The 24,803-nt window shown below is 47.7% G+C and overlaps 1 protein-coding gene and 1 pseudogene across 2 annotated transcripts in view; both read right to left on the bottom strand.

Annotated features, from left to right (window-relative positions):
* FBLN2 (fibulin 2) overlaps nucleotides 1-22,393 on the bottom strand; it is a 71,401-nt gene extending 49,008 nt beyond the window's left edge. For both annotated transcript variants that reach the window (XM_006901367.1, XM_006901368.1), the window contains exon 1: nucleotides 21,082-22,393. In XM_006901367.1, coding sequence (XP_006901429.1) covers nucleotides 21,082-22,393 — 1,312 coding nt within the window. The remainder of the gene's footprint in view (nucleotides 1-21,081) is intronic.
* Nucleotides 22,394-23,193: 800 nt separating this feature from the next.
* On the bottom strand, nucleotides 23,194-23,989 carry LOC102870250 (annotated as a pseudogene).
* Nucleotides 23,990-24,803: the final 814 nt, after the last annotated feature.

The following is a 24,803-nucleotide window of genomic DNA, read 5'->3' as shown; positions in this document are numbered from 1 at the left end:
CATTTCTTCCTTAACAATATCTAATTTTCCTACATTCATGGTTCTCACATTCCATGTCCCAATCACCAGTGTCTGCTTACAACTCTTCCTCTTCCTTTGTATTTCCATTCAACTTCCTTTGCCGTTTCTGTTATCTAAATGTGTTCTGTTGTACATAGGGTTTTCATCTCCCCAATTAATCGAAGATGCAAAAAACCGCGCAACATTCATTCCGGCCCTCAGGCCTGCGGTCCTCGGGCCAAGAAAAGCCTATGTACACACTGATTCTACAGAATGCATCACCTTTACTCGGGAAACATTACGACTAAACGTCAGAGACATTATCCCAACATAAGGAACTACCATCAGCTGATGTGTTTGGAATCACAGAAGCCATGGAAGTCTCATATATGTTATTAGATAGAGGGCTGGTCAAAGGGAGATAGATGTGAAGGGAGGGGGTAGAAGTGGATGGGTACCCTGGTGGATGGTGGAGCAGGGAAATAAGGGGGTAAAGACACATGTGAGAAAGGCAGGGACAACACTGACACTAAAGTTAATGCCGCAATAAGGGATATAACTTTAACATGCTGGTCTGTCTGATACTTCTCTAAATCTGAACATTCACATTAAGACAGACTAGGAAGAAGGATTGGCCATCCACTTCTGAAATAGCAGGCTTCTGAAAACCCTATGTACAACAGAACCAAAGAGGTAGAAGCGAAAAATAAAAATCTTGATTCTCATGGAACCCTGATTTTCTGCATTAAGAACCTGTACTAATCAGAAACATTACTGATGGAACAGAAAGCAGACAGAAATGAAGCTGTTGTCCTGATAAAGTCTTTAAACCTTAAGCAAACAACAAAAATATATCCCCTGAAGTCTTCTTGAAACAAACACTAGTTTGACCCAACTAGTAAAAAAAGACCTCCTTTGACCATTGTGCTCTCTTAAGAACTATCAATGCTGATTAAGTTTATAAAATATCATGAATAGTAATGATTGTATGAAATTCAAGGTGAATGACGGACGGTGTGAAACACAATGTCAATGAACTTTGTAAACAGACCAATATAAAATAAAAATTTATTTTTTTAAAAGAACTATCTGCATGAGGTCAAACTGACAAAAGGCAACTGAAAATATTAGACAGGAACCTCAGGGGATAGTGAACCTATGGTCAGGGGAAGAACATCTCAGAAAAGGTGGGTGAGAAGAGTTGGACATGAAGAATATAATAAATGTCAACAGACTGGATGTGTAGAAAAGATTGAACTGGTCTATGTTTCTCTGCATACACAATTAAGAACAGTATTTTTTTAAAAAGGAGTGGTATCATTTTTAGGAAATACCACTGTTTTTAATAATAACATATATTTCATTGTGTGAATGTATCACAGTTTCTTTAGCTGTTCTTCCATCAAGGGATGTTGTTGTTATGTGCCGTTGAGTCACTTGCGATTTATAGTAACCCTCTATACAACAGCTCTGAAACTACTCTACAGCTCTGAAACCTGGCCTATCTTGTGCCAATGTGATGGTCTCCAACACACCTACCTCATTAACTCAGTCACTGTATCAATCCATCTCATAAAGTGTACATTATTAAAAGAGTTGCCAGAAACAGTGAACCAAAAGGAAAACAGAAAGCCTGAATGTTACCTACTCCACCACTGAGGGGGGAGTAATTTTCTGAAAATAGTGATAGAGCAGAGAGAGAATACCTAGGACACAAGGAGAGGATGGCTTAAAAATAAAGGCATGATCAAATTTCACCAAAGATGACATTCAGATGGCCAGCAAATACATGAAGACGCACTCAAGATCACTAGCTATCAGAGAGACACAAATCAAAACAAGCTACCACCTCAGTCCAGCAAAAACAGCAATCTTCAAATAAGACATTAAACACCAAATGCTGTAAAGGGTGTAGAGAATTTGAAGATTGTATTTACTGTTTGGTGGGTATATAAAATAGTGCAACCACTGTGGAAAACAGTTTGGTACTTCCATAGAAAACTGGGAATAGGAACATCAATTGATCCAGCAATTCCACTATTAGGCATATATCCTAAAAAAGTGAGAGCTGTGACATGAACAGATACACACACACACATATACACATTTACTGCAGCACTACTTATAATAGCAAAGAGTTGGAAATAAGAGGGTGAAACCAGCCTGCTCCTTGGAGGCGAGAATTCTGGGGCTTCATCTGACATACTTTGGGCATGTTGCAAGGAGGGACCGGTCCTTGGAGAGGGACATCATGCTTGGAAGTGTGGAGGGACGGAGAAAGAGAGGAAGGCCATTGATGAGATGGAATGATACAGTGACTGAGGTAATGAGGTAGGTGTGTTGGAGACAATCAAGTTGGTACAAGATAGAGCAGGTTTCAGAGCTATTGTACAGAGAGTCGCTATGAATTGCAAGTGACTCAAAGGCACACAATAACAACATTCCTCAATGGAAGAACAGCTAAAGAAATTCACACAATGAAATATACATTATTAAAAACTATAAAAAATTACAAAATCCTGCACAACATGAATAAAATCAGAACAAATTATGCTGAGTGATGTCAGTCTGTCACAAAAGGACAATTAAGGTATAAAACCACTAACCTTAAAATCAAAGAAATAGTTTACACACAGAAAGAATCTATCTTGGAGGGCTTATGGAGATGATAATGGAGAGGGAAACAAACAATTAAATACATACTGCTTTTTTAAAAGTATCTAAGACATATACCTTTGTTGTATGTGAATTACATCGTTTCATTTATACTGATAGCTTCTTAAGTGGAGGAAATGTTCTTCCAATACACCCAAATGAAGCAGTTACCAACCATGGGAGAGAAAACTGGACAGTAAAAAAATTAAAAATGTCTGTAAGAGAACTGAAGTTAATGGGTTATATTCAATGGAGAAACATCATACACTGCTCCAAGACCTTGTGCCCAAATTGAGCATGATTTATAACTTTTCTTGACTTGTTTATGAATTCTTTTCAAACTATGAAGGTTGCATAGTGGAGTGTACTCAGGGTGGGGCGAGGGGGGAGGGGAAATGTATACCAATGAAGGAATTTTTCTTTTACTTTTCAAAGAGAAGAGTGAACTGGGGGGAGGGGGTGGGGTGGGCAGGGAGAAAAGTGCAACAATGAATGAATGGAAATCCAAAATCTCTGTAAATGTTCATTGAAATTAAAAAAAAATTTTAAAAGAAAAGAAGGTATATTGCCTTTATATTTTTATCTCTTCTATTTAGCTAGAAATTGGAGGAGAGGAGTTTGGGGAAAGAAAAAAATATTTCCCTAGTTGCAAGAATTATTTCACAGCAAAACTGAAAGAAGAGGAAGTGTTGATAAACAAATAAAACATTTACATACACACATGTTGTTGGGCTCCACCTATTATAAGAATCTCCCTGAGAGTGAAAACCTGTTATTGGTGTAGTTAAGTGCCACTGAATCAATTACAGATCGCAGCAACCCTCAGATCAACAGGTCTGAATTTGCTCCATCCCCCTATTTCCACCGTGCTCGCAGAGACCCAGGAACAATGGACCTGAAACCAACCCTACTCTATACCATCCTCATCATCTCTGACATACTTGAGCCCACTGTTACAGTCACTGTGTCAGTGCATCTTTTGACAGTTTTCCTCTTTGTGATCATTCCCAGAATAACCCATTTTTCCCAAGGACTAGCCCCTCTTGACAACATGCCAAAGTACCAAGGTTCACCATCCTTGCCTCTAAGGAGCACTCTGGTTACCCTTCCTCCAGGAGAGATGTGTTTGTTCTTGTGGCAGTCCATAGGATATTCAGGACTATTCTCACTACAACTCAAAGGCATTGATGCTTCTTCTGTTTACGTTACTCATCCTCCAACTTTCAGATGCACAGGAAGTAACTGAAAAGCCAATGACTTAGATCAGGGGTACCTTATTCTTTAAACGGATGTCGTTATTCTTCAGCACTTTGGAGAGATCCGTGACAGCAAAATTTTTCTCAGTGCAACATGTCTTTTCTTGACTCTTGTTACCATGGGTGTTGATAATGAATTCACGTAAAATGAAATTTTTGACAATCTTTTCTCTATCATAATGTTGTCTATGGGTCCACTGGTGAGAATTTTTCTTTTCTCGATGTTGACATAGAACCCATCTTTTTTTTTTTAGAACCCATCTTGAAGAGTGTAGTCTTTGATCTTCTGCAGCAAATGTTTCAAGTTCTCTTCACTTCTAGGAAGCTAGATTGTGTCATCTACATAACACGTGTTGTTGATGAGTCTCCCTCCAATATTGATACCACTTTCTTCTTCATAGAGTCCAGCTTCTCAAATTATTTGCTCTACAAATTAAATAGGTATGGGGAAATGATACAATGCTGACATACATCTTTCTGATTAAAACCAGGCAGTGTTCCCTTGTTATATATATATAGACAACAGCTTCTTGGTTTATGTATAGGTTTTGCATGACCATAAAATAAGTCTTCTGGGATCCCCACTCTTCTCTATGTTAGCCACAATTAGTTTTGACCCACATAGTCAAATACCTTTGCACAGTTGTAAAAGGAACCGATGCACCATGAGGGTGGTGGTGGCCAAGTCTGACTTCTGCCTGCTTCATAAAGGGGAATTTTCCCCATCAATAATATTCATCAAACAGAGAGCACCTAGGCCAGATACACCAACCCCCATGATCCTGTGCCTATTCCCACCAATCACTGAGTTCTATATTCATTGCTGACTCACAGACTTCACTCAGAGTTAAGGGGTATCAAGAGTGGGGTTTATTAGGGAAACAAGTTGGGAAGTGGAAGAGGCAAACAATATCACCCAATGAAAGTCTAGCTTACAGTCCACAAGTCCCAAGCCACACTGACAGTAAAACACAACTCCTCAATTAGTAAAAGGCCAGTTCAGTTCAGTAGGACAAATCTAAATCATCCAGCAAGGTTTGCCTCAGAGTAGTTATAAGTCAGCTTCTTCTTGAATCATCCAGCAAGCAAAACCTTTAACTGTGGCCAGCACAAATTCAAGAAGCCTCAGGTTACACCTTGCCACAGTCTCTGTACCACCATTACCAGGGTCTCGCTCTTATGAGAGTCTTGCTCCAGTCTCCCTCAAGTCTTGCTGCCCAGTGTGGGAAGTGCACTCTCTCATTCTATCTTATCCTAGTCCCACAGCTCTTGATGATTTTTAAGACCATGTGGCTGCAGTTAAGGTAGATGGAGATCAAAGGGGGCTAACATAATGGCTAGAAAAGCCAACTTTTAAGCACTTGCAATAGTCAAAACACAAACATCCTATTAGTATTCTTTGCCTGCTTTCAAGACCCATCTGACACCAGCAATATCTCTCATGCCTCTTCTAAATCAAGCTTGAATTTCTGGAATTTCCCTGTCAATATACTATTTTATCTATTTTTTAAAAATCTTCAGTAAGCTTTTACTTGCACATGACATTAATGATATGTTTGATAATTTCCATTCTGTTTGATTACCTTGTTGTTTTTTTTTTGGAATGGGAACAAATATGAACCTGAGCAGCTATGTATTTAACAAGTTCCTTGGGTAATTCTGATATGCAACTAGGGTTATTGTCATCCTAAACAAACACTGTTGCCTATTCTCTTACATTCAAGTTTGGAACACTGAGGCAACAGAAGGAGCAAAGTCTCCCTTCCTGCCTCCTTCCATTCAGGAAAATGCCAGAACTCCTCCTGACTTTGGTCTTTGTGTTTGCTTCTTATGGAACTGCCCTTTTTTGTTTGAAGAAATTAGTCCAGCCTCACACATTAATACATTAATGTTCTTTGTAACTGCTGAAAAAGAACAAAAAAGGAAAAGATATATAAGTCCTATCTCTTTTTAGCCAAGTTGTTAATGATCTTTTAATCCTGGTATCTGGAATACAGACTATCTCAGCATCCTTGTTGTACTCATTTGGAAGTGTTTATATTCCCATCTCTTTTCATTTTAAGTGCATTTAACTTATTGTGTGAGTAACCAAGTTTTTACTGAAGAGTCAGTTTGCATAGGATTGTTATAATATAACCTTTGTAATTCTGAAGGGTACACCTACAGAGAGAGCTCTGTTGGCCTAGTGGATAGAAAGTTGTGCTACCAAGCCAAAGGTGGGTGATTTTAATCTGCAGCCCTCAGGCTTGGTTTTAATTGGTTTTGGTCAAACATTCTTCTAAATGGTATAGTACTGGTCTCTCCATTTTCTATACAGAGGTAACTCGTGGTTGCTGTGATGCTAAACACTGTGACACTGACGCGTCAAATGCGATAATTGTTACCCATGGTGGACAGTGTTTGGTGGAACTCCCCAATTAAAACAGGCTTGGAAGCAGGAGTGGCATCCACTTCTGAAACAGCTTGCCTCTGCAAACTCTATGAACTTGGAAAAATGATGAAAGTTATACTAGTGTTCAGGTCTTTCATTCATAGGGTCGCTATGAGTCATCTACAACTTGACAGCACTTAACAACAACAGTAACAAAGAAGCATTGAGTTACTACATTATTCTAGAGTCTGAACACTAATAAGCATCCTTTCCAAACTTAGAATGAGCTCAAAGATCAATTCCATGAGCCCCTTCAGCAAGAAGTAGGTCTTCCTGTAAAAGGAAAGCCATCCTTCCCTCTATCCAGTCTTCTACTTGAGCGACTGGGTCAATTTCCCTATGCTTGAATAAACTGAGGCCCACTGTGACCTCCCAGGTCCCTTCCTTCTTCATTCTTCTGAAGGGAGCCTCCCAACCCGCTGGGATACACTTTTCAGCCTCCATCACAGTCTACAAGGGTAATGTGAACTGAAAAGAAATCATCCAAGCTTTCATAACTTCATCCAGGCACTTGGAGTTTTTACTGTTCCTCCTCACAAAGCATTCTGAATTATTACTTTTGCATTGTTAATTTAAGAAACTGTTGCTACCAAAGAGAATATACTTCTGTTCAAAATGAACTTTGATGGAATTCCAGTTCTGGGAATAGTGTTTTTGTTAAGTAGTAGTTACAGAAGGATCTTTTAAATGACTTATTTCTATTTTATTGTTCTTTCTAGTTTAATTCCTGATCCATTATATATACACACAGCTTAATGAAAAGACATTTAACTAAAATAATCTTTGACTAAAATGCTCAGTAACATTTTGGCTTTCCTAGACCAGCAAAGAGAAAGTCAAGTAAAACTTTAACTTACAAACTGTGACTTTTAAAAACACAAAAATAAAAACATTCCAATTTTAAAGAAATGAACGTTTATTGTTATTGTTGCGGCTAAGAGGCAAACAAGAAGTGAGAAATCAGTGCTGTCCAGCATGATTTCCTGCAAACCCCCAGGTGGCTAGTGTTGGCAGGAGGTCCTGCCTGGAGAAGGAGCAGGTATACTGGAAGCAGGCCTCACATGTGGCTCTGCAGGAGCAAGCGACGGCCAAGGGCCAAGGGGTCTGGTGTGGGAGTCTCACAACCCTGATCAGAGGTTCCCTTCTGTAACCCTCAGGCTCCCAAAGGGAAACCACAGAGCCAGGATGAGCCCCTTCAAGATTTCAACATCAGGGTCTCCCCTAGCAGCTATTAATTTCTCTATCTCCTCCCAAGCACACAGGCTGAGGCCCCACTGGGCCTGTCCCCCTGGAATGGACACTGACCAACCTGGTCTTGTCACACGCTACCCCATCACAGTGTAGCCATCCTTTGTCTCATTCTTGCTGCAGCCTACCAAGTGACGGGTCACTGTGGATAGTAACTTTCACCAGAACTGACAAAAAGACCCTCAGGAGAGGCAAGGCTACAGACCCCCACCCCATGCCCAGAGTGACAGAACTTCCAGAAGTAGGTCACTGGCTGGGTGTAGGCAGAAGACAGAGCTGGGAAGCTGGAGACTGGATTAAGTGTGGACTGGGGCGGGGGTGGGGAATTGTATAACAATGAAAGAATTTTTGTTTTTCTTCAAAGAGAAAAACAAACTGGGGGGAGGGGTAGGCAGGGAGGAAAATGTGCAACAATGAATGAATGCGGGAAAAATTAAATGGATAGAATATGCTGTAAAAATATATATGTTGTATAAAAAAATCATTAATAAGAACCCATTTAATTAAAAAAAAAACAAAACAAAACCTGACTCAGCCTATTCCAGGCTTCTGAGGCAGAATACAGAATCAGGATTCTCTCCTTAGGGATCATCACCGCCATCCAAGTGGAAGCCAGCAGGAACAAGGACTTCATTGATCAGATTTCTACCCACAATTCAGATCTGTGTCCCCAGTCTCAGGCCAGCAAGCCCAGGACCAGCACCACATTACAACCTGTGTGATGGCAATTCGATCTACGGTCTCCTTGAGACCCTGGAGGCCTCTCCCCCGCTGTTACTGTGTGCCGCTGCGCTGGAACTGATTCACAGTTGGCCCTCCACTGGGTTCTCTGTGGCTGTAAATTGCACAAGAGGAGACTGTCCATCTTTCTCCTATGGAACAGCTGGTGGATTCAAACAGTAAGAGTCGTGCAACTCGCCATGCATTACACCACCAGTGTGTGCAATGGCTGTCCCTGAGTCCAAGGACCAGACCCCCGTCCTCACGGCCCTGCTTACCCGTTGGTCTCCCATGTTGGTCTTGAGTTAGGAGGCATCCCACCCACGGTGTGTCTCTCAAGGGGAAGGGTCCCCTGGATCAGCACCATTTGGTCCAGGTTGTATGTCTCCAAGTGTCACAAATCAGTGAGGAGGCAGATTGGTAAGGGGCAACATTAAGACAGGACAGACGCTCTCCTCGGCTCCAGATGCTCTGTACCCAGGCAGGTCTGTGTGGCCAGACCTCGCTGTCCCAGGACCTACCCGCACACATCATGCCGTTCTCAAGGAATCTAGCCTGGTGTTGAGCAAGCACAGCGTGAAGCTGCCCACCTGCCTTGGCCCCAAGGGGTTCTGGGGGCCTGTGGGCAGAGCAGCCGTGGCACCTCGGGAATCATGACCCTTGCTGGGTGACCAGTGGCAAGAGTGGCAGGTCCCAAGCTGGGCCAACACCTGCTTCTTCTATGACCTCCGAGACCACGGGCCTTCTCTGCTTACCCTTCCCACAGTCACCTCCTCTAAAGAAGGGGAATGAGGAGGACACCCCTCCAGGGGCACGCAAGGTGATAAGCAGGTACCTCCATGGTGCTGGCTCCACAAGGCCAGAAGAGAAGATGCCCGTACCTCACCGTCATTCCCCTCATTCTCATGTCTGGATGGCGCCCTGGGCCTGAGCTCTGTGTCTGGTCTCCAGGGCACCCCACCGCCCAGCTGGACCTCTGCAGGAAAGCTTTCTGGAATTGCAGAGTCTGGTGACTGGATTAGCAAACAAGAGCTTGTGGGTGGGAGGAATGATCCCCACATCCACCCATTTGGAGGGTGCTCAGAGATAACCACATGGGTAGGAGCAGGAAGTGAGACTGACACCTCCCAGCAGCCTCCCCAGCTCCAGCCCCTTTGGCTTCCACCAAAGGGAACAGATTCTGGCCACTAGAGAAAGGACATAGCTGTCTGCATAAACAGAAACACAAGCTTCTTCCTCTCGCCCCTAACCCAGTGATCCTCTGTCTGGAGGGAAAAGGAAGTCACAGCTAACCTGGGCCACTGTCCGGAGCTGGTCTGAGCCACCGTTCATTGCTGGCCTGAGCCACTGTCCAGTGCTGGCCTGAGCCATGGCCCTGTGCTGGTATGAACCACTGTCTGGTGCTGGTTTGAGCCACTGCCCTGTGCTGGCCTGAATCACTGTCCGGTGCTGGCCTAAGCCACTGTCCAGTGTTGGCCTGAGCCACTGTCCGGCGCTGGCCTGAGCCACTGTCCGGTGCCGGCCTGAGCCACGGCCCTGTGCTGGCCTGAGGCACTGTCCAGTGCTGGCCTGCCTGAACCACCGTCTGGTGCTGACCTGAGCCACTGTCCGGTGCTGGCCTGAGTCACTGTCCAGTGCTGGCCTGAGCCACTGCCCAGTGCTGGCCTCAGCCACTGCCTGGTGCTGGCCTCAGCCACTGACCTCAGCCACTGTCCAGTGCTGACCTGAGCCACTGTCCAGTACTGGCCTGAGCCACCGTCCGGTGTTGGCCTGAGCCACTGTCCGGTGCTGGCCTGAGCCACTGCCTGGTGTTCTGAGCCACTGCCTGGTGTTAGCTTGAGCCACTGCCCGGTGCTGGCCTCAGCCACTGACCTCAGCCACTTTCCAGTGCTGACCTTAGCCACCGTCCAGTACTGGCCTGAGCCACCGTCCAGTGTTGACCTGAGCCACCGTCCGGTGCTGGCCTGAGCCACTGCCTGGTGTTCTGAGCCACTGCCTGGTGTTAGCCTGAGCCACTGTCTGGTGCTGGCCTGAGCCACTGCCCAGTGTTCTGAGCCACTGTCCGGTGCTGGTCTGAGCCACTGTCTGGTGCTGGCCTGAGCCACTGCCCGGTGCTGGTCGGAGCCACTGTCCAGTGCAGGCCTGAGCCACTGCCCCGGTGCTGGCCTGAGCCACTGTCCAGTGCTGGCCTGAGCCACGGCCCTGTGTTTGTCTGAACCACTGTCTGGTGCTGGCCTGAGCCACGGCCCTGTGCTGGCCTGAACCACTGTCCGATGCAGGCCTGAGCCACTGCCCCGGTGCTGGCCTGAGCCACTGTCCAGTGCTGGCTTGAGCCACTGCCCTGTGCTGGCCTGAGCCACTGTCCGGTGCTGGCCTGAGCCACGGCCCTGTGCTGGCCTGAACCACTGTCCGGTGCTGGCCTGCCTGAACCACCGTCTGGTGCTGACCTGAGCCACTGCCCGGTGCTGGTCTGAGCCACTGTCCGGTGCAGGCCTGAGCCACTGCCCCGGTGCAGGCCCACACTAACTCCTCCACCCTCTCAGTAACCCTAAGCATAGAGATTACTCTCCTTATGCAGATATAAAAACTGCGGCTCAGAGAAGGTGAGTCACTTGTTGGAAGTCACACAGACAGGGTTGGCAGAAACAAAGAGTCACACCCAAGACTGGAGAAAGCCAAGCAGGGCTCCTCCCCAGCACAGCCAGTTCCCCATCATGCTTTCCGTGCACAGCGACCCTGGAGTGGACAAGGAGGCAGGTGGTCCCAGCGACCAGACCCACACATCAGCTAGGCAGACTCAAAACTTGCACAGTGGATTTCCAAGGCTGCAAATTACATGAGAGGAGGCTACCCATCTTTCTGCTTTGGAGTCGCTGGTAGATTCAAACAGCCTCGCTCAAAGCCCCAGATGCCAGAGGTCAAAGAGGTCAGGGGCCACAGGACTGTGGCCAGTGTGAAGGTGAGGTTGATGCAATGCAAAGCGCAGACCCCAGTTCCTGGTCACAGAGGTGCCAAGGATTCAGAGAGGCACAGGAATGGGAGGCCAAGGTCTCCCAGGGCCTGTTCAATCTCAGAAGAGGTGCACGTGCCTCAAACTGGGGAAGCAGCTCAGAGCCAGAGCCTCTGCCCATTGGACTAGGCTCAAAGCTCCCAAGGCACCAGGTAGGGTTGGGGCCTGGTTGAGATGCTGACTCCCCACTGACAGTGCAGCTCTAAGAGGGAGTGCTCAGGAGGCTCACAGATGAGTAAACTGCGGATGAGGGCAGTTAGCCATATGAGAAGGGTCAGATTCCAGTTCAGAGTCTTATACAAGGCCTAGCTAAGGAGTTAAAAGTTAAATCCAGAGGTGCCTGCGATAACAGCAAAGCTGGAAGCAGAGCAAGGCCTCACCACACATGCCCTGGGGCATGTTGTTTCGAGGACTGAGACACAGAAAAAGCAATGAGCCTGGACCTGCGCTCAGGAAAAAGTGGCTGGCGATTCTGACTGCTCACCTCTCTCCTCCCAAGAGTCACCACCGGATGGCAGTGGGCTGGCCTTCCTGACTTGCTCTGGCCGAGAGAAAGTGTCAGAAGCCACAGCTTGTTAGTCCTGAGCTTTGGCTCAATTCTTTGTCTTCAGCTACTCCTTCTCTTGAACCTGGTTTCCACCATGAGGATGAGTCAGGTGGCAAAGTACTTTACCAGGTGGGCTGCTAATTAAAGGTCGGTGGTTCAGATTCCCCAGTTGCTCCGAGGCAGAATGATGAGGCAGTCCTCTGTGAAGATTTATAGCCTCTGAAAGTGGACAGAGGGCCATGAGTCAAAACCAACTCTACAGCAGTGGGCTTGTTTTCCTGTAACCCAACAGAGGATGAGAGACCACACAGAGTAGAGATGCCTGATCTTTGCGAGGCCAACCTAGAGCATCCTAGAGTTCAGCCCCCGTGAACTGCCAGCTGATACCAGCCCCAGGCCAGCACGACTGCCTGGGTGGCACACGGACATGGGAACAATAACAGTTTAACTGTTTCTGCCACAGAAGTTCTGTGTTTGTTTGCTACTCAATATTACTGTAGAAATTGGAATAATAATGCTAATAATTCATATGGTGACCAAAATATGTTCCCCTCAGGAAAGGCAGGAGCTGATCTAAGAAGCAGCAGAGAAGACTACGCCCTGGCCCTGGTGGTGGGAATGTGGCCACTCAGATGTGCCGGGGAGCCACTGGGCAAGGTGGACAAAGGGTGGAGAATATATGCAAGGGAGAACCACCAGCAGAGGCTACTTGTCACCTCTCACACAGGTAAAGCTTAGCACTTCTTACCAGAAGAAGCACCCTGACAGAATTTCTCCTGGCCATCTAACACATTTGATTCATTCATTTTCTTTGTCTATTTACCCCTTCCAGAATGGAAGCTTCCTGTGGAAAAGGAACCGTCTGGTTTGCTCTCTGCTGTATCCCTGACACCGTACCAGGACACAGGCACTCGGTAAATATTTGGTGAACAAATAAAATGCAGGCAAAGCATCCTCTTGCACCTCAGAGGTGATGGTACAGACTCTTGAGAGGATAGACAGACAACATCTACTAGGATAATTAGAGGGCTATGTGGCATCCAATTCCTAAAGAGCATGCCTCTGGAAACTCTGTGAACTTTGATAAATGGTGATGGTGATAGAAGGGATTCAGGCCTTTTATTCATGCGGTTGCAATGAGTCGTGCTCAACTGGACGGCAATCAACAACAACAACTGGGGATAATGGGGCTTTAGGAGTAGAATTCTCAAGTCCTGTGTAAGAGATTTCTCAATGATAACCGTAGTTTGTTATGATCCACACAGACAAATGCCTTTGCATAGTCATTAAAGCACAAATAGACATTCTTCTGATATTCTGTACTTTCAACCAGAATCCATTTGACATCAGCAATGATATTCTGGGCACCAGTGTCTCTTCTAAACTCAGCTTAAACTTCTATCAGTTCTCTGTCAATGTACTGCTCTAGTCATTTTTGGATGATCTTCAACATTATTTTGCTTGCGTGTGATACTAATGATATTGTTCAATAATTTCAACACTCGTTAAGAAGAATGAGAATTCCAGAATATTTAATCATGCTTATACAAAACCTATACTTTGACCAAGACGCAGTTGACCAAACACAGCAAGAGAACACTGCGTAGTCTAAAATAAAGAAGGGTATGCATCAGGGCTTTATTCTTTCTCCATACCTCTTCTCCTTTCTCTCTATCTATTCAATCTGCAAGCTGAGTAAAGCGTTCAAGAAGCCAGACTTTAAATAGAAGAATGTTGCATCAGGACTGGCGAAGATTTGTCAACAACATTCATTATGCAGTTGACACAACATTGCTTGCTCAAAGTGAGGAGGACTTGAAGTGTTTGCTACAGAAGATCAAAGACTATATAGCCTTCAATAAGGATTGCACCCCAACATCAAAAAGACAAAAATTCTCACCACTGGGCCACTAGGCAACAACAGAATAGCAGAAAAAAGATTGATATTGGCACAGCTTGATCGTACTTTGACCCACAATCAATACCTTTGGCATCAGCAGTCAAGAAATCAAAAGATGTATTGTGTTGGGAAAGTCGGTTGTCAGGGACCTCCCCAAAGTACTGAGGAGCAATGATATCAGTTTAAAGACTTAAGTGCAGATGACTGAGGCCAGGGCCTTTCAATCTTTTGCTGTGTCTGAGAGCCGGACAATGAATAAGGACGACAAGAAAAACAGACATCTTTCAGTTGTGCTGCTGATGAAGAGTACTGAATATCCCACAGCCTGCCAAAAGAATAGACATGTCTTGGAGAAGGTGCGACCAGAAAGCTCCTTAAAGGTAAAGATGGCAAAGCTTCACCTTCACGTATTTTGACCATGTTACTAAAAGAGGGTCTTCTTTGGAAAAAGGGACATCATGCTAGGAAAGGTGGAAGGTCAATGAAAGAGAAGATGACCCTGAACGTGATAGACAGTCACAGTGACTGCAACAAGAGGCTCAAGTGTGGCAGCGACGATGAGGAAGGCTCAGGATAGGATGAAGTTCATGCCCATTGTGCAATGAGTCACTATGAGTCATACTCAGCTCAACAGCTACTAATAGCTATAATCTAACAATCACAACATGTGGGAGATCATAAAGATTGAAGATATAAGCTATTTCCATTCACTTAGATTCACAATTATCACCTATGGTAGCAGGGGTCAATAAATCAAAAGATGTGTTGCACTGGGAAAAATCTGCTGTCATGGACCTCTCCAACCTGTTAAAGAGCAAGGCTGTTGGTGAAGGACTAAGGTGCACCTGATCCAAGCCATGGTGTTTTCAATTGTTTTCTATGTATCTGAAAGTTAGATAATGAGTAAGAATGACAGAAGGGGGAAAAAAATTAATAGATACCTTTGAATTTTCGTGTTGGAGAAGAGTATTGATTATTCCGTGGACCGCCAAATGAACAAACAAGTCTGTCTTGGAAGAAATGCAACCAGAGGGAGGGTTCCTTAGAGGCAAGGATGGTGAAACTCTGTCTCACATACTTTGAGTATATGGTTAGGAGGGGAAGTCACAGTCTTAGTCCCCCGGGGGGCAGGTAGTGACTGGGAGAGACACCAAAGGAACTTTCTGGAAGGTGGCCATGTTCTGCTTCTGGATCTGAGTGCTGGGAACACAACCAGTTACCACTGAGTCGATTCCAAGCCCACGTGAGTCAGAGCAGAGACGTGCTCCATAGGGTTCTCAGAGACTTGATTTCCTAAGTGGACAGTAGGCCACTTGTTCAAGGTGCCTCTGGGTGGACTGAGCCCCACCCTTTCTGTCAGTCAGTAATCGAGCGCACCAACTCTTCTACTTTGTGGATGTTCCACTCAGTGACTCCACATTGGTCATACTTTCGACAGTACACTCTACATTTCCTGTTGTGGTTATGTGCCATCGAGTCACTGCAACCCACAGTAGCCCTATGTTCAGCAGATCTGAAGCCTGCCCTGTTCTGAGCCAGTCTCACTGACTCCGACACATCAACCCCCATTGCCCCAGTTACTGTATAAAGCCATCTCATCAGGGGTCTTCTCCCTCCACTCTTCCAAGCATGATGTCCTTCTCCAAAGACCTGTCTCTCTTGGTCATGTACCCAAAGTATGTCAGATGGAGATTCAAAATCCTAGCCTCCAAGGAGAGACTTGGTTTCACCCTCTCCAAGACAGATCTATTTGTTTTCCTGGCAGTCCATAGTATGTTCAAGACTCTTCTCCAGCACCACAACTCGAAGGCTTTGATTCTTCTTCTGTCATCCTTGGTCACTGTCCAGCTGTCTGATGTATAGCAAGTAATTGCGAAGACCATGACCTGGATCAAGTACGCCTTGGCCTCTAGACTGACATTGTTGCTTTTCGGTACTCTGGAGAGGTCCCTGACAGCAGATTTACCTAATGCAATTCTTGATTTCCTGACTGCTAGTGCCAAGAATGTTGACTGTGGAGCCAAGCCAGCTCCAACTGTTAACAAACTCAATCTCTTCTCCACCTAATATGGTGCTGCCAATTGGCCCAGTGGTGAGAATCTCTGTCTTCTTGATGTTGAGCTTCAATCCATATTGAAGGCTGCAGTTCTTGACCTTCTGCAACAAACACTTCAAGTCCTTCTCAGTTTCAGCAAGCAACACTGTGTCACCTGCATAATGCAGGTTGTTGGTGAGTCTTCCTCCAATCCTGATGCCACATTCCTCCTCATAAAGCCCAGCCTCCCAAATGATCTGTTCTGCATATAGATTGAAAAGGTACAGAACAAGACGCGTCCCTGATGCACATCTTTCCTGATTTTGAACCATGTCGTGTTTCCCTGCTCTGTTCTGACAACTGCTTCCTGGTCCAAGTATAGGTTTCACATAAGCACAATCAAGTGTTCTGGGATTCCCATTCTCCTCAAAGTTAACCACAATTTTTGGTGATCCACACACTCAAATGCCTTTGCATAGTCAATGAAATAGAGATAGCCATACCTACATTTGTTATAAATCAATAAAACATTCACAAAGAAATGCACATGGCTACTAGGCTGGTGATCTATGTCAGCACATGAAGTAGAAGGGCACTCAGATAAGCTCATTGTAGAATCACATTCTAATTGCAAAGGTTAGGGACATCCTAAATGCCCAGCAAACATGGAGTTAATGAGAGGTGCAGAGTGGCTGCCCTTAGGTGAGAAACTGGGGCTCTGATGGGCGTAATTTCAACCCCAGGTCGCCCATCAGACACAGAGTGGGCCTGAGCATATGCAGGGCCTTGTCCAAGGATATGCAGGCTGGATCCCAGGGGTGCTTTTAAAGCTGTCCATAGCTGCTCCTAGCAGGGCCCTGCACAGCCCTAAAAGCTGAGGGACACAGTAACTCAGAAGACCCTCTGCTCCCAATCAGGGGTGAGGAAAGAGAGGCCAAGCTGAGCCTATCTGATGCCACTCCTCTTAGATGCGGCAGGATATGGTCCTCCTCAAAGACACAGGTGCAGGCATCCTGAAGCCTGGACCTGCTTCCCCAGTGAGAAATCTCTCACCAACAGAACAGGGCAGGAGAAGAGTCTTCCCAGAATCGGTAAGCCTGCTCTGCCACAGTCTCGTGATTCTGGGGCCCCAGAGATTCATGGAAAAAAGGCCTAGTACTGCTTCCAGGAGCCACAGCCCTGATCCCAGCTTCTTTACACTCTTGACGGAGTTCTGCAAAGCACAAGTCAGATTGTGTCAAACCCTTGCTTGGCACCTTCAGTAATTCTCCACTGCTTAGCACAAAAAAGCCAGAATCTTCATCCTCGGTGTGCATGCCTCCATCCTCCTTGCTACACTTCCGCAACCCCCCCACTAAGTTCCCTCTGGCCACAGGGCCTTTGCATGTGCTGTTTGCTATGACTATGACCTTTCCTACTACCCTTTACCAAGTTAACAGCCCTCACCCTCCACCTCTCTGCACAAGTGCTACTTCCTCTATAAAGTCCTCCCTGGTTTTCAGGACAAGTCAACCTCCCTAGAAAGGCTAGCAGAGCTCTGGGCCTCCACTCTGCAGCCCACAACATGGTGCACAGTCCAGCATGTATAGGGTTGCTGGATTCTCTATCCCTCCAAGAAACAGCAAATACCCAGGGGCAGGGACTCTGCTGTGCTGGCTCAACGTTCTATTTCCAGCATCTACTAAGGCCCATATACGCAACAGGCACTTCAAAAGTGTAGGTGAAGCCTGGGCTACCATTCTGCATGTCTAGGGCAAGTGGCCTGGTCTCTCTGGAACCCTTCCTGTCCAGGAAATGGGAGTGTCCACCTGACAGGGTTCCCTGAAGGATGCGGGGCTGGGCCTTGCAGAGTGCATGCACAGTATGTAGCATGGGTCCTGGCGCTGGGACCAACACAAGCAGTAGCTAGCACATTAGAGCTCTTCTCTGGTACCTGAAATGACAAGGCAGTGAGAGACCCCACCTCTGCAGACTGTGAACAAGTGATGCCCCAAAGAGGAAGGGGCCAAGCTGCTGTTACGTGTCCTGGGGAAACCATGGAGCCACTTCCAGAAGGGGCTGCCTTGAGCTCTCGCAAAGGCCCCACTCTGAGGGAATGCCTGGCTTCCTCCTCTGTGACGTGGAGGAGGGGACAAGAAAGGGGGCTCCTAGCTCCCACCAGTGTGCCAGGCCAGGAGAAGCTGCCTTCCCAGAGTCTCCTGAGCAACAACAGACGTCAGGCTCCTTCCCGGTGGAGGGAGTCAGGCATGTGGCTTCCATTAGGCCACATCTGTGCACATTCAGGGCTGGGGATGGTCCAGCCAAGGCAGCCTGAATCTCTGGCCCTGCTCCAACTCAGAGGCAGGACCCCGCCTAAGCTGGGCCTGGAGCACTGGTTCCTAATCCAGGTAGCACAGCCGGGGAAAGGCCTCTCCACAGGCCGCAGTGCTGAACCAACTCCCTCCTCTGCTCCCCCCACTGAAGGCGCCCCCTCCTTGCCCAGTACAGCAGCCTGACAAGCACAGCCCAGCCCCCCCAGCTCCTCAGGACGCTCAGACAGACACTTGGCCTCCCCTAGTCAGTCTCTCGTCACCACCCCAGTCATCACTGCTTATCTGGTTAATGTCCTCCTCCTCCTCCACGAAACCACAAAACGGGGAGAGGTTGTGCCTGTTCCTGGCACAGGCCCCGTCACGGCGACATCTGCTGAAGAAAGCAGTGGGTGGACTGAAGAACGGATAAACAATATCCGCGAACATTTTCAATTACTCAGCAAGTACTAAATGCTACGCTGAAATTCTGACATGTGCTATTAGCTCACTTAATCTACACAACATGGAACAGTGACCGTTACAACTGTGGAAACTGAGGCACAAGACCACCAAGTCTCTTTCCTGAGTCACATGGGCAGAAGAGGCATGGTATATGACTGAGTGGGCATGTGGTTAGAGAGAAGGGAGGTGGGTGAGGCTGTGGCTGGTCCTAGTTTATCAGGCAGGGACTCACCTGGGGTCCCATTCAGATATACCCTCCTATCCCCTGACACCTTCCCTTCCCTCCACACCCCTACTTATGCCCTGCTCATTCTGCCCACTGAGACTCTGTATGCACTGAGCCCTCAGCCAGGGCCGGGCTGCCCTTAGAGGGGAAAGGAACACTTGGCTCAAAACATCTCCCATGACTAAGGAGCTCCAGTGGCGTAGTCTGCAGGGAGATGTGCTGCAAACTCAATAGTGGCTCCTCTCTGGGGGTTCAAATCCACCAGCTGCTCCTTGGGAGAAAGATGGGTAATCTCCTTCTGTGTTATTTACAGCCTCAGAAACCTGCCAAACTTGATGATTATGAGCTGAGAAATCATAGAGCTACAACAGAGTGATGGAGCACAGTGGTGCCCACCAGCAGGCTGGTGCTGCATGTGGCATTTTCACTCTGCTGGGCACAGGGCAACAAGTCAGAGCAAACATGACAGCACATGGTAACAGCTCTTCCTTGAGAAAGGCCACAGCCCCAAACCCTTCTAAGAAAGCCTAAGGTTTTGAGAAAAAGCCCTGCTCCCTGAATCTGAAGGCCCAGTCACATGAGGAGGAGATGGGAGACAGGGCCGGGTGGGGGCTGTGGCTACTATGGAAACCCTGAAGTCCTCAGCCCAAACAAGCTGCCCCTTGAGGGAGCTCAGAAGTCCACGGGAAGGCCGCCCAGATGCTCATGTTCAATAGCACGGCCAGCAACCATGTCCTGCCCAAAGCACAGCCCCATACACGTGCCCCACACACCCCGCACCCCTGTCCCAGTGAGCCATCACAGGTGTGAGTCGCATACAATGGGGATGAGATTCCACTTCTGTGCTTTTAAGGAGGAAGAAGTCACACAAAAAGGTGCTCATTCAAGTAAGTCCTCTCCACCAAGGTAAGCTGGAAACAGGGACCCAGTGGGCACAGGGCTCCAAAGGGCCCCGCATCTCAGACAGAGTCTGTACCCAAAGTGGGGCCCATCAGTGTGGGGAGACACATGCACAACCAATCTGTTAAAGACCTATTTGAGGCCCCACAAGCAGGGTGACAGCACAGGCAGACAGGAATGCTGCAGAAATGATGCTGCAGAAATGCCTCTGCCTACAGGAAGCCTTCCGAGATGTCACCAGGGCACCCTTCTTCACGGGCAAAGGCACACTGCTCTGACTCTGTCTGCCATATGGGGCCAGTATACAACATGGACTCCAGTGAGACAGGTAATGGGAAGCCCTCATGACACACTCAGAACTGGGGAGGGGAGAAAAGGAGAGGCCAATCAAGATCCAAACCCAAGTCCAAGGCAGGGAAGGTTCAAGGAAGATTTCTTGGAGGAAGAGCTGCCTGAACTGTATAAGGGAACATGTGAACAAATGCAGAGGGAGACCATGTGGAATGTGCAGGAAGAAGGGAAGCCGAGGGGCAACGTGGTCGGAGCTTGTTTCACTGGTTCCTTCAACCTCCAGACTATGTCTATGTAGGCAGGCACTTGGGCACAGCGTGGACACTGAAGACAGGCCCATCTCTGTGAGTTAACGCTACAGGGGATGCAGGCAGCAAGGAGTAACCACGGCATGTGCATTCTCATCAGGCAGTGCTAAGAGAGCAAGAGGTGGGCTTGGGGGTCTCCTGGAGCTAGCGGAGGGGTCGGGGTGGGCTCTCTAGAGAGATGAAGGGAAGGAGAGGGAGACACAAGAAGAAGAGTTCAGAAAGGGGGAACACAGAAGCTCTGGGGCAGGAAGGCACATGGCAAGGAGGAAGCCCAGCCAGGCAGCCAGATGTGCAAGCCAACGGCTGGCTAAGACCTCGAGCATCCACTCTGTGTAAGGCAGGAACAGAGGGACAGTGCCCAACTTGCGTGCTAATGGGAACTGCCCCTCCTTACTGAAAGAGGTGGCGGATCTGATAGGAGCCCCCAGAAGAGATCGTTAATGTAGCCATGACCAGAGGCCTCTATCAGCTGGTGAGGATGGAGGCTAGCACCCACAAGTCTGTGCCCAGTATTTCCCTTCTGGAGCCACTCTGCCCCACTCTCCTCGGGGTTCGCAGCCTCGATGCTCCCTGCAGCAGGGCTGCATCCCCATTCCTACTGCTCCGTCCACACAGGGCTGTGCTGCGGAGGGCTCCACCTCAAAGCCTCCTGCCCTGAAGTACCTCATCAGGATTTCCTCGGCCCTAGCTGGCTCCCCTCACTCTAGGCAGCTGTGCAGAGACCCAGTGCAGACCAGAGGCCCAGGCTGCCCTAACTCCCAAGCAGGCCGAGTGCCCTGAAGGAAGAAGAAAGGGCCTTACCTTCAGGGTCGCTTCTGGGGACAGAATGGACAGAGTTGGGGTCCACATCCTCCTTTGCCTGAGGATGGAGCAGAATCCTGGGCTGCTTGGGAGTCACCTGGGTCTGAAGGTCCTGGGCTACCTCCTGCAGTGGTGTGCTCGGGGTGGTATAGACACTGAGCTTGGCCAGGCCACCAGGGGCACTCAGTGTGGGGACAGGACCTGCTCTGCTGGGTGTCCGCACAGTGGTTTCCTCCTGTCCTGCATTGCTGGCAATGGTGGGCTGGGCCTCTGGGAGAAGGTTCTCCTCAGGGCCTGCCTGGGCTTCGGCCCCAACCTCCTCCGGGGTCAGGAGATCCAAGGTGACCGGACCAGCAGTGGGGAGTCTGTCCAACTCCTGCAGACTTTCTGCTACCAGCTGTTCCAAGACAGCCCTCTCCTCTTTTTCCTCCTCTTCTTCTTTTACTTCCTCTTCCTCTTCACTGTCCTCCATCACTTCCCTAGCGTTGGCCTGAGCTGGAGCTGGGGGGCCGAGGGCAGTAGCTGCTGTGGGCTTGGGGAAGGCAGCTGGCCAAGGTGTTGCCCGGATGGCAGCAAGGGGCTGACTGCCATCTCCTGGAGCAGCTGGGCTCCCTGCACCTGCCTGGGGCGCACTGGCCAGGGCCGCTGCGGCCACCAGCGCCTCTGCCTCGGCCACTTCCTGGTCATAGCTGTAGGGGTCTTCATAGTGATGTCCAGGGTCAGCCTCCTCGGCGTCTGAGAAATTCCCAGCGGTGGTGACAGCAGGTGGCAGGGCTTCTGTGTCTTCATCACAGCCAGGAAGCTGGTAGCAGATGAGTTCACCACCGGCGTCAGGACAGTGGCAGGCCCGGCAGGGTGGCAAGTGGACAGTGTGGCCAGCAGTGTACTTGCGGCCCATATGAACACAGCCCACTTGGCTGCACTGTTGGCAGCTGTCTGCAGCCACCACTGTTTCGATGCAGTTGGGCGGAAGCTCTGGGCACAGCATAAACTGGCAGCTGATCTTGCCACCCCCTGGCGGGCAGAAGCACTCGGTGCTGCCGAAGTCCACGAAGTAGGACTGGCCAGCAGGCACCTGGCCCCGCAGGAAGCCGCCTTGGAGGCAGTCATAGTACTGGTAGCCCTCGCAGGCACAGCCCTGCTGCACACAGGTGGCACAGCAGGCCCCCGGCTCCAGGGCCTCCTCGATGCAGTTCTCCAGTGGTGGGCACTCAATGCCGGTACAGTCCTGTGGTGGGGCCGCCTCACCTGGGCGCATCAGGGCCAGGGCCAGAGCCAGCCAGGCTGCAGCCAGACCCCAGAGTAGTCCCATCGTCCCACGGCCAGCTCAGGCACCACCTCACGCTGGATGGTCCCCTTCTCCTCCAGGCCCTGAAAGATCAGGAAAGCAGCAGGTAAGTGGTCCATATCAGACACAGAGCACAGAGTGCAGGTGAACCCCACACTCACACACCAGCACGTGTGTATGGGACTTGGCCTCAGGTGCCTCCATCCACGTGTGCACAGTCCTAAAAGCAGCAGGCATCACCCTTCCCAGCCCTGGCTCACTGCCCGATACACCACTCACTCCCACCCTCATCTCCAGGTGACACATGCCCACAGTAGGACCAGCCTGCCCAGTCATACACATGTACAAATGTACATTCTATCGAAAGGGAGGGCACATATGCATGCATGCACAAGCACACACACATGAAAGCACACACACGTCCACAAGTGCACAAATATGTACAAGCAAAAACACATGCACACACATACCTGCACACACACACATGCATTAAAACACATGTACCTCCACAAGTACACAAATATGCACCCATATGCACTTAAGTGTGCGTGCATACAGGCACATGCATAGATGCACAAATATTAGTGTTAGGCACCATCGAGCCAAGTATGACTCATAGCCACCCCATGAAAAAAAAGATCTGAACCCTATTCTATAATTACCATCATGTCTTTTTTTTCTTCTTCATCATTTTGGAGTTTATTAGGGAAGTAATAGGATACAACTCACAATAAGAATCATCTTAGCAGCGTCAGGAACGACCCAGAATGTATTTTTTTTGCACAAATAATAATTTTTATTTGTAATTATTAAAAGGCTGAATTTTAAACAGATTCTTGAACTGGTGGCTCATAACCATCAGCTCGTTCAACTTTTGCACCTGTCTCATCTCCAGTAGCTTTTCCAGAGCTACCACCTTCACCATGAAGCTCCATGACTTTGCCCAATTCAAACCTGGGCTTCTTGAGCATTTTTACTTTCCTAACAAATACATCATGGAGAGGATAAATAGACTGGCATGCCTTTTCTACGTCTTTTCCAATGCTGTCTGGAATCAATTTATTGACCACCTCTTTCAAGTCATTTGTCTGCACTTCTCGGGTCATGATTTCCATCATTTTCTTCCGGATTTGGTGGACCTGTTGGTGCTGAGCATAAGATATCTTCCGAATCTGATTGTTGCGTTTTTTTTTTTAAACCAACACAAAATAGATGGACCAAATAACCATCGGTGGTTTTGACATCAACATGTGCTTCAATCATGGTCTGCCATTTTTTGGCCATGGAGCACATTTTGTCCCGGGTAAGATCCATGCCATGGAAGTTGGTGAGGCAGTTTTTGCCTTGAACATCCTCAGTAATTAGCTTGAATTTGCTAAATGCAACTTCGTCATTTTGCAAATCAGCAAGGCTCACTTCAAAAACACGACCCTTGAGTCCATCAGACACAATTTTGGTTCCTTGAGTCCTTGTGACTAATGTCTTCCCAATATTTCTTCTATTGAACATTGCTGGCGCCTTTACATCATACCAATCTTTCTTAGAAAATGGATCAACCACTTTCTTCTGGGCTCCTTTTTTGCCACCTTTTGTAAGGCGCTTGTTCTTGCCCACCGCCATGGTGGTGCCGAAGGAACGAAAAGGAAGGAAGTGCAACTCGCGCGAGTCTTAAGCATATAGGACGGGGCGGCCAGAATGTATTTTCTAAAAATGGTTTTAAGTCCTTTTCTTTAGGTGGGTTTTTTTTCCATTTTCTACTAGTTTATTTACAAAATTTGAATACATTGTGGTGTTTGTTTCATTTTGTTTTGTTTTCATTTCATTCATTCATTGTTGCACTTGAATACATTGTTTTTAAGAATAGATTCTTTCCATTTCCCTCACCCTACTCCCATCAAATTGTACAACCCCATGATTAATCTCCCCCACCCCCTGCACATCCTCATTCCTCTGCTTCTACCCTCTCCCACCAGTCATGGATTCTTATACTCATTCTATAATAAGGGTTTTATGAAGTATTTGTCCTTGTGGAACTGAGTTCCCTCAGCATAATGCTCTCCAGTCCCTCCCAAGCTAGGTATTAATTTAAAAGATCACTGCTCCTGCATGCTGCATTCCAGGTGTGAATGCACCAAAATTTCTCAATCCATTTATTTGTGGTTGAGGACATTTTGGCTGTTTTCATGTTTTTATGATGGTGAATAATGCTGCTATGAACACTGGTGTACAAATCTCAGTTTGTGCCTCAGTTCTCATTTTATCAGGGTATATTCCAAGTAGTGGAATAGCTGGGTCATATGGAATTTCTATTCCAACAGCGTGAAAAGAAAACCTATAGACTAAGAACAAACATTTGGTAATACCATCTCAAACAAGAGTCTTATAACAAAAGTTTACAGAATACTCCTGGGTCTCCACAAGAAAAAGACTGATA

This window comes from Elephantulus edwardii, unplaced genomic scaffold, assembly GCF_000299155.1.
Source record: "Elephantulus edwardii isolate Elephantulus edwardi_28Jun2011 unplaced genomic scaffold, EleEdw1.0 scaffold00322, whole genome shotgun sequence".
NCBI lineage: Eukaryota > Metazoa > Chordata > Mammalia > Macroscelidea > Macroscelididae > Elephantulus > Elephantulus edwardii.
This window is presented reverse-complemented; position numbering and strand designations above follow the sequence as displayed.